The 10,138-nt window shown below is 39.0% G+C and overlaps 1 protein-coding gene across 2 annotated transcripts; it reads right to left on the bottom strand.

Moving 5' to 3' along the window:
• Positions 1–1,010: 1,010 nt before the first annotated feature.
• On the bottom strand, positions 1,011–10,138 carry POMP (proteasome maturation protein). Of its 2 annotated transcripts, none has more exons than XM_086772017.1 (6): positions 10,014–10,138; positions 8,170–8,267; positions 7,191–7,251; positions 4,892–4,993; positions 3,038–3,131; positions 1,011–1,526 (listed from the first exon to the last, which is right to left on the bottom strand). In XM_086772017.1, the coding sequence occupies exons 1-6, from the start codon at positions 10,014–10,016 to the stop codon at positions 1,459–1,461; spliced, it is 426 nt and encodes a 141-aa protein (XP_086628143.1). In that variant the 5' UTR covers positions 10,017–10,138; the 3' UTR covers positions 1,011–1,458. The 2 variants fall into 2 exon arrangements, with proteins under 2 accessions (XP_086628143.1, XP_086628142.1); XM_086772016.1 differs by lacking the exon at positions 10,014–10,138 and adding an exon at positions 9,155–9,214.

A 10,138-nucleotide genomic window follows, 5' to 3' on the forward strand; every position in this document is an offset into this window, starting at 1 on the left:
TGTCACATACTGTGTCATCTCAAGGTTTTTAATTTACTGCAATGTTTTGCAATAGATGCACATGAAAGCACTGTAAAACTTACAGAAGCTAGAGGCTTTCACCCACATGGACAGGGAATTTGCAGCATGGTGAAAAGCAGAAAAGACGTTTGGGATTGTGCAGAGGTTTATAGCAACGTTTCTGCTAAAATTATTTACAACAGAACACTAAGTGCACTTCATAGTTTAACCAAGTCATTAAAACCTGGTGAATAAACACAGTTCTTGTCTTATAAATATTGTTTCAAGCTCCCTACATATTACAAGAGATGACATCTTTTGAAGCACGACTTTTTTTTTCAAATAATATGCCACATCATATTAGCTGCCTTGCAGGATTTATATATGGTGCACACACATTTGACATGAGAAAACAGTAGCAATAACCCTGAATTTAATAACCCCATACTTAAGCACACAAAACACCTTTTAGTGGTTCACTCCTCTAAAAGGTATATTTAAGCACAGGTCTCATTCTCCCTTAATTCTGATTTTGGTAAACTCACAAAAAATTATTTCTTTATTTGTCATCTAGTACCACTGTACCTTCATGTTCTCACTGCAGCAGGTACTGTCATCGTGAAGCAGCATTCTTTCTTAATCCCTGAATACTGAGATACCTAGATCTAGCAGTGCTCTTTTGGATTATGTTCCTAAATGGATTTTAGAACACTTCTCTAAACTCCAAGTGGAACTTGCTTCTACTTTCAGAAACCAGAATAGCCTCTCAGGGACACAGATGAAGAGATCCAGACCTTTAACTTCCTTCTTACAGCGATCCTTTCAGTTCTACACAAAAGCTTAATGGCTCACTCATGAACAACAGTCAACAGGGGGGAGAAAACGTATGTAGCAGGATTCCATTGGCAGTTAAAGATCTTTAAAAGATACAGCAAGAAAAAGGAACAACACTACTTGTGTTGTGGATAAGAGGTTCTTAATTTATGATTAAATATATTTTGGAACGCAACAGCATTTATAGCAAACTTTTATTCAATAGTTTAAAAAGTGTATGGAAATTTTCATGAACAAAGAGTTACTCAATGGAAAATACCTTATTTTCCCCCTTTAAAAGTTCTTCTGCAAGAACATTCATTAAATGCATTAACCTACAGTAATCAGTTTTAAAATGCACGGGTATTTTTTGATTTCTTGTATACATATATAGTATTTCCATAGTTAAGAAGCTATTGTCCTGAGCAGTGTACGAAGAGACATTTATCTAATTACAGGACATTTATATCATTGACAACAAGCACAGAACAATTTATAGACTTTAAACATTTAATGTGCCTTTTCATCAAGGAAGGCAAATGATAACTGTAGGACTGCTTAACACTGTGAGTGTCAATTTACTATCATGTATTTAGATCTGCAGTATAAAGACACGCACAAAACATTTTTGTGGAGTAAATTTTGTTACAATAAACCAAGCTTATATTCCATCATCATGTGCGGTTCTCCCATAACCTCACTCTGTGAAGGATCTGGAAAAAAAAAAGTTGACAGTGTGAGGCTTTTACAAAGCTACAAAGGCCACAAATAACTATAAAGATGATCATATGTTTTCTTCATAAAAACACACACGAACCAAGTAAAACCAACCAGTTCTACGTAAGCACAGTTTCCTATAGCCTGAATCTCAAGGCTGCTCAAATTTTGTGTTTAAGGAAACTCAAGTCTGACTGAGGCTTTTCCTTGCAGGTGTGCCACATCTCCTTCCAATGCAGCTTCTCTGCATAACATGAGATCACGCTCCAGGCCTTCTGTTAGTTGGGACATACCCATGGTTTCTCTTCTCCACCTAACCGCCTAGTTTCATGGAAATTCTATGCCCTTACGTATCTCTGATATTTCATCTATTCCGTGAAGTATGGTGGACATTAGCCATTGTACTCACAGGTTATCAAGGAATGTTCAGAGGACATGAGATACCAATACTGACAGTAGGAACTTCCTTTCCATACAAAAAAAAAAAATTAAAAAAAAAAAGGCCAGAAAAAAAGTTGTGACCGCACTTTTGAAGAAATAGACTCCTATGGGTGTATTGGAGTGTTTTCCTTCCATAAATAATGCATCTTAACACCTTTGATTCCTCCAGAGATAACAAAATTATCTAATCCAGCCCCAGTTGATAAATAGAACCTTACCAAAAGCACTTCTAACCCACTCACTCCTTAGCACTCTACAAACATGTAACAGCTTGTTGTGAGCAACAGTGAATAATCAAATTCATATAAATTGTTTGACTGTGCTCTACCCCCTGAACCACAGAAATCTAAGATTCCTTCCCTTGCTCCCTGTAAATCCACCCGAGAAAATAATCCCAGATTCACCACGTGCCCCTAGATTCCCACTTACCCCTCCATTATTTCCAGTTCCCTGCCTCCCTGGCTCTTTCCAGTCTCCAATTTCACCTCTAAATACCCTCTGCTTCCTTCCATGTCCTTAACTATCAGCTAGAAAGAAATAATCCTTTTAAAACTTTTTTCCAGATTTATTCTATGCCACACATAGTAACTGTCAGTCAGTAGCCCACTAACAACTGCAAACTATCAAGTTAATTTGAGGGAGCCTTCCCCACAGCACATCTCTGGTTCATTAGTTCAGAATCTCTCTTTTAGCCTGCCTTTCTTTTTAATTATAGAACTTTAAAAACTTTATATCTTTGTAACCTCCACTTGTCAAAACCTGCACAAGTACTTCAAAAGTTTCTGGGGAAACAAACATACAAGGTAAGTGCATTACCTTCTACTCCATTAGAAACCCAGCCTACAAGCAAATACTGGTTTACTCAATATTTCAGAGTAACTTCCACACAACCAGCAGCTGAATCACATTTCTTTTCCTTCCTACAGTGCTTCTTTGCCTTTAGGAATTACACTTTTATTTCTATTTTGTGCATTTAATTTTCTTGTTCTGTAGAGGCAAACAACTTCACAGTTCCCAGGTTTTACCTTTAAGTGTTTTCATAACATTCAAAATAGAATGTATTTACCATTAAGGATATCCTCAAAACCGATGCATTCATCATTTCCCCTCAGAGTATCCAGTCCTATGTTTGAGCTGTAAAGAAATGGGAGACGCTGGACCTGTAAAAAGACAACAAGAGTTCAAGTTTCTGCAAGTCTGAAATTGAGGGAGTTTAATTTTTTATTTCTCAGTTTGAAGTGACTGAGAAGTGACAGGCAAAGTCACTTCTTCCTTCAAAAATTTACAACGAATAAGAGAACTACTGGCACACGTAGATAGCAAAACCTACCCAACACCATCATTTTCTATTGTTTATCTCTCTGTTTTGAAAAGAACAGCCTTTCACTAGATTTGTAGCTTTCACCACAGTGTAGCTGCTATGGCAAATAGTGTAGTTTTAAAAAGGAAAGTTTCCTACATCTCTGACAAAGTTAAGCACATAAATGAAAGAGCTCTACTGATTTTCACAATTAAACATAATCCTCCTTGCAATTAATCTAAATCTTAATTATTTTTCTGATCTCCACCAATCATTAAGCTTCAAATCCACTCTCAGTTAGTTTCAACACTCTTCTGTATCCTTCACCCAAAATATTACAAAAAAATGTCAAGTGGTACACAGAGCGTTCAGATGCAAATATCCTGAGAACGGTATTTCTGTACTTACAATTGCATTCACTACTAGTAGTGATACTTCAGTTATACTATGAACACATTTTACAATCATAAAATTATCATGTAGCCACCTCTTTACACACAAAACATGTCAAAGATGTCCATAATCACTACTTGTACAACTGTCAAAAGTTCAAATACACTCCCAGAGTAAATATTTTAAAAAACTGAAATTAAACCACAAGAGAACTTGTATATCTAACGTGAAACTGGGAATGAAAAACCTTCTTATCACCATATTTCCCCCACCGATCCCCCAAGAATACCTGTGGAGACACACTAGCTGGACATCCTCACCTGCCTCATTTTCTGCCATGAGCTCACATCAGATAGGTAAAAGATTTGTCCCCATAAGACTGAGATCAAGGGATGTTTTCATACATCTTGTCTGATTTTCCCATCTTCAGGACCAGTAATTTCTGCCAAGTTTAATGCAGCTCACTGTGGTTCAGTAGCACCTGATCCACCAGAAGGGAGTACAAAATTGCTCCAGCTCACTTGGAAAAACAAGTTTTAATACCTTGACAAACTTCAATAAGCTACAAAAAGTTTACTATGAGCAATGAGCTTTCCATGTTTCCTAAGGGACAAAAGTCAGCCTCACTCCAGTTACCCTCCATCCTAGGAGGTAAGAAGGAAAAGGAGACAGACTCAGCTTCCCAGTTAAAAGTTAAAATCTTTGCACTTAACTTTCCACAGACCTCCCCTGATCTTACAAGAAAGGCTGTGGAACAATAAGCAGCACACAGCAAATTCCCTGCTTCAGGTTTCACATTACCTCTATATCCACTCCCTAATTGCTACCTGCTTCAGACTCCTAAGTCTCTTTGCCCTACAGATGCAGAGATTCCTTCCCATGAAGGTCATAGTTCCACAGAGGACAGTATTAATTTTAGGAATTAGTACTCAAACCCTCCTGCTTTTCTCTGAAGACTTACAGGAAGCTTGTCCTGTAAAAAAACCTAGAGCAGTTACCACTTCATCAAGTAACCAATAAGAGAGCAGCAGCTGAAAGGCTTTAGCATATTGACTATTCTGGAAACTATTAATTGCATTGGTTGGTTGGTTTTAATAAGTCCAGTAAAAGCATTACTTTTGGAAACACAAGTTTTCCAACAAAGAAAGATGTCTCTCTGAAAGCACGTTCCAAGACAAAAATTTCTTCAAGTAGTTCAAGTTATACCAGTTGGATAAAAACGCGTACCTGTTTCACTGCTCTTAACTCCATCTGCAGCTTTAAAGGTGCGTGAAGTCCTTGAATATTTCTCAGCATAGCAAAGTTTGTTTTATCTTGAGTTAACTGGAACTATCACAAACAACATTAGTTTTTCAGAAAAAGCTACTTTCAAGTACAGCTATAGGAGACATTTGTGACATCCTACTTAAATGAACATGCTTATTAAATTTGTATGAAAAAAAATGTGATTCCATCATATGTGTCTCAAATGTACATGAAGTGATCCAGTCACATTTGTTTAGTCATGCACTAATATTTGTTTAGTAATGCAGTAATATTTTTTTATGAAACTGAAATTGCTTTTCTTCTGGATTTTATTACAAATCAATAGTAGTAATTTTATTGTGTTATTGTTGACTATTGGGACATCTAACACCACCAAGTGGTGCAGTTTCGCACTACTTTGCTACAATATTGTCAGCACAAATCGGAAACTGAGTATGGTTTAAATAACACAAATCTGAAAGCCAGAATTAATGTTATTGTTGGCTATTAAAGACTCTACTTGAAAACACTTGCAATACTTATTTTCTGATGAAGTAGTAACACAGAGCACTACATATACTCCGTATGACTCCAAAAAGAAAAAGAAAGCTCATGCTCTTACCAGCTGCTCTAAAACTGATCAGTAAGACAAAGAAAATGCACTTATCTATTTAATGAGAAAGTGCTGGCTTATGAATACTGAGGTACACAAAAGTAAGTTATGCTTAATGTTTTTAAACTTAAGCTTGAGTAATCCAGTCTCAATTTTGGCTTTTATAGTATGACTCAATGCATCTCATGTTGACACAATACTGTAAAGAAAGCAAAAAATCCAAATCTCTTCTATTAAAATCCGTACTCAATCACCATGACAAAAGCCAACTGCTACAAGAATCTAATCGTATTTACGCAAAGGCATCTCAAAAACTAACAGGAAAAGAGAACTCAAACGCATAACATGCATTTTCTTCATAACAACCTATATTGAATGCTCTTCAAAAGTTAGAAGATACTATTTATATGCCTCATCCCAAACTTACAGTTCTGGTCACATTATTGTTCTGTTCCTTTTATTTTACAAGGGTATAGGTCCTTATCTGGGTAGCAGAAAGATTTGGTTTCTGCTACTGCCACCTGAATAACCTACCAGTTGCAGCAGTAAAAACAACCATAACTATCTCAGGCTAAGGTAAGTCTCTTCCCATTAAAATGTAAATAGAAATAATTCTTAGATAAATCAGCCATAAACTTACAGAAAAACTAACCAAACAATATGTGGAAAAAACAATTTAAAAGGTTCACGTACTTCTTAGGGGGTCCCACTGTTTTAATTATTTCTGTGCTTTTTTTTTTTCTCTCTAGCATGTAATTTTTCATTATACAGGTTTTATACAGCAAGAACAGAATTAAACACTAAGATATAGCAGTCAGTTTAAAAAAAATCAATTGACAAATTACTTTGAAACTTATAGTATTTATAAGTAAGCTCATGAAGCTGGTGTCACATTAACATCATCCTTTTAACTCAAGACAGCATTAGCACTGTTCAGAATTATCATACGTTAGACATTACATTCAGACCTTCTCATGCTGGTTAGCTTAGCAAGTTGGAACATTACATCCAAATACTGCTTTTTCTTCAGGACATTCTCTTACATCAAATCTGTGCTGACAAAACAGGCACCAGAGATGAGATTCAGTTCAACCAACTATTTAGCCAAGGCTGTCGGTTTAGTCTCCCTTTACTTTAAACCTCTGGTCCACAGACCACTCTCAAGTGGTGACAGACAAGATTGAATGTGCTTATGACAAACTGTAGGTGTAAAATTTCTAGATGAGATCAAATAATTTAATGAATATAATTTATGGGTTCACAGATTGAAATGAGAATGAAGATATATGGTAAACCTATAGACAAAATGGGAGGATCAGCCTTCCAGAGGTGGCAGGTGTGCCTCCCACCTAACTACAAAGGCTGCACACACAACCAGCTTCATAACTTCAAGATGACTAAACCTTACACAGTAAATCCCTTTTTGGAAAACCACTCAGATACTTGAAGTGGAGAGAGTCACAGGTGGGAGGTTAACATTAAACAAGTTTGCCAACAATGTTATTTATATAGATAAAATGTTACCGTGGTTCAACATCTTTATTCTGTTAAAGGCAAGATCCTGCTCATCACTTGTCACTGCACAAAGCAGTCCAGGTAATCACACTATTAATTTAAACTTCATAATTAGTTAAGAGTGAAGATGGCTACATTTGATGTTATACTTACATTTTTTTCTGACACCTCCAGTGGGTGGCTGGGCAACAATTCATTTTTCACACTTGTAAAGCTAGAAATACAAGTAAAAAATTGAACTTCAAAAAATTAATCAGAACATCGCTTTTTAAGTTGCATTCCAAAACTAACCTCAGATACAAACATCAACCTAAAGAGACACATGATTAACATATATTGAACTAACCAAAAAAAAAAACCAAAAGCAAAACCAAAAAAAACCCCACCCCAAAACCTTAATGGTGAAACAGCAAATAAGACTAACTGCAGCACTACCAGAAGTGAGGAGAGGAAAAAAAAAAAATAATAATTTCAGGCATCCTCTTTTCTTCATGTTTGACAAAACAAAATGACAGCTGCTCTTCTTCCTTGACCCCCCTCAGAAATAGAGAAAAATATTAATAAGTTAAAAGATCACAGTTTTAATTATGTCCAAACTACATGGTATCTGATTTTAGAAGTCTCCAAACTTTTGGAATTGAATATTGTGCGCACCTTCTCCCACCCCCCTCACATTTTAAACTCCATGAACTTATTTTAGATTAATTATCCAAGACACGTACACAGTTTTGCACTCATGTAAAGTGTCAACAAACAAAGACTATTTTTACTATATTAACTTTACTTTTTGTACCAATGCTGAAATTAACTATTTCCCACAGTGCTATGGCATGCTCATATACACGTATATTACAACTAACATATCTTTCATAATTGCCATCACTTGTCTAAAAAGGAGTATCAAATAAGTAAAAGTATATTAATGCTACCTACTTCTTGAAGCGAAAAGTTTCACAGAAAATTCAAGCTTGAAAGACAACCTGACTAAACACATACGCTTTAGGCTCCAGTTTTTGAGATACATCTGCCAAGAACCTTCTTTAAAACGTCAACATTTAATACATACTTTCTTCCTATATCTGAAGTTGAACATCAGCTATGGCACAGTTTAACAAGAAAAAGTAAAGTATACCCTCTACGCAGAAGATCATGACCTTCAAACGGTCCTGAAGCTGAAAATTCGGTAATCTGTATACTATCCTTCAGCAGAGAAGCAGCGCCTCTAGAATTCTGGAACAAGAAAAGCAAGGATTACCTTAACAGAGCCAGACCCCTTTCGTATAGGTCATTAGGCCAATCAAAATGAAACAAAGTGCTCAAAGACTCCTTAAACTACTCATACAGAAGCTCTAGAGTTTAGGGTCTCTTTAACAAAACAAAACACAAACCCCACACTAAATCAGAATTATTTTAGAGTCTGGTAACAGTTAAAGGTACTGATCACACATCTTTTGCGTCTGGCTTAAACTCACAATTACCCCATGTTCCTTCCCACCCTGGGCTGCAGGGGTAGAAAGGAAGGAGGCAGGTCACGTTCAGCTGACAGGACAGAAGGGAACATGTCTGAGCATTCCTTCATTTACTTCAATACAGACACAATCAAGTAAGATCAAAGTGTTTTTATCTATCATTTAAGGCTGCCATAAAGAGGACAAGATGTGTTCAAGCAGTCTAGTATGCCAGCTAACTGAAAGAGAGAAGGAAAAACAGTAACCTGTGGCAGAAGGCCAGAAAAACCACACCTCCACATTCTTAGTGAGTAAAGCCATCTTAACCCAGACCACTAATTTCATGCTAACCTGCTTGATTTTACTGAAGTGATTTTAGGACTGTTCATACAAATTGCTCCATCAATGTATAATAAACTCTGGAAGGTGACAGTGATTAGCTGTTCAGTTCAGAAGTCTCCTCCAGCAGCACTATCAGATCCAACTGAAAAGTCATGCTTATACTTAAGGTCTTTTGTACTAACACGTTAATCATCAATAACCTAATAACAATCAGAAGACCCCAGGATACCTGTTATTACGCGCATATAAAGCATCTGCCAACGTACTCAACACTGACCAGACCTTTCTGAGATTGCTGTAAGTGAAAGCATTAAAGAGATACATTACCTGGAAGATGTAATAAGAGGGAAGATCAAAGTGAAAGCCAAACATAAGGAGAAAACCATTAAATACTCCCCAAAAGTAATGCTCTCAAGTCATGCCAGTGCCCAGGCCATCTTGGGTGGTCACACCACTGCTACCCACCACAGAAGATAGGGGTAATGGTTTTCAAATAGAGGGAGGTAGTCCAGACTTGTTATAAGGAAAATAATTTTTACAGTGAGGGTGGTGGAACACTGGAACAGGTTGCCCAGAGAGGTGGTGGATGCCCCATCCCTGGAAACATTCAAGGCCAGGTTGGACAGGGCAACCTGATCTGGTTGGAGATGTCCCTGCTCCTTGCAGGGGGGTTGGACTAGATGAGCTTTAAAGGTCCCTTCCAACCCAAACCATTCTATGACTCTAAGATGGAGGTGTGACCTCCCTCCGCGACAGCTGCCGCGCTGGCTGCGGCGCACCAAGCTCCCGGCTCTGGGAGGCCGGGGACCACGGGGGCTCTCGGCCTCCCCGCTCACAGGGGAAGTGCTTTGAAAGCAGCCGCGTACCCTTCGCGCCTTCCCGGCGCCGAGCGCCCGTGAGGATGCCTAGCAGAGACGCGGGGAGGGGGACACACACGGCACGAGGGAGGCCTCTCCCCCGCTGAGGGCCCCCGGCCCGGCAGCACGAGCGCCCGCCATGGCCGCGCCGGACCCCCGTGACTCAGCACGGCCCCAGCGCCCCTCGCCCAACGGCTACTTCCCTCGGAGACCCCAGCTGCCGAGGACATGGGAGGGGGGGAAGGGAAGGGTGGGGAGCCACACACACGCCCGCCAGTCTAACGCTCCCGCTCTCCGCCCGCCCGGCGCCGCCGCCACCCTTCACTCACCATCTTGGCCCCACACTCGCAGCCACTTCCGCCGCCACCGCCTCCTCACTTCCGCCCCGCCCCCGGCGCGCTGCGTCAGACGCAGGGCGGGAACAGCGCCCCTCCCTGCAACCGGGGAGGGGCGG

The sequence above is a fragment of the Chlamydotis macqueenii genome, chromosome 1 (genome assembly GCF_036417535.1).
Source record: "Chlamydotis macqueenii isolate bChlMac1 chromosome 1, bChlMac1.mat, whole genome shotgun sequence".
Lineage (NCBI taxonomy): Eukaryota > Metazoa > Chordata > Aves > Otidiformes > Otididae > Chlamydotis > Chlamydotis macqueenii.

What these genes read in the sequence shown, in the direction of transcription:
- POMP (XM_086772016.1), bottom strand. Translation starts at nt 9,199, where the DNA reads ATGTTTGGCTTTCACTTTGATCTTCCCTCTTATTACATCTTCCAG. An exon ending in CCTCTTATTACATCTTCCAG is followed by an intron (nt 8,268 to 9,154) that starts GTAATGTATCTC and finishes TTCTTGTTCCAG; the next exon opens with AATTCTAGAGGCGCTGCTTC. An exon ending in CATGATCTTCTGCGTAGAGG is followed by an intron (nt 7,252 to 8,169) that starts GTATACTTTACT and finishes TTGTATTTCTAG; the next exon opens with CTTTACAAGTGTGAAAAATG.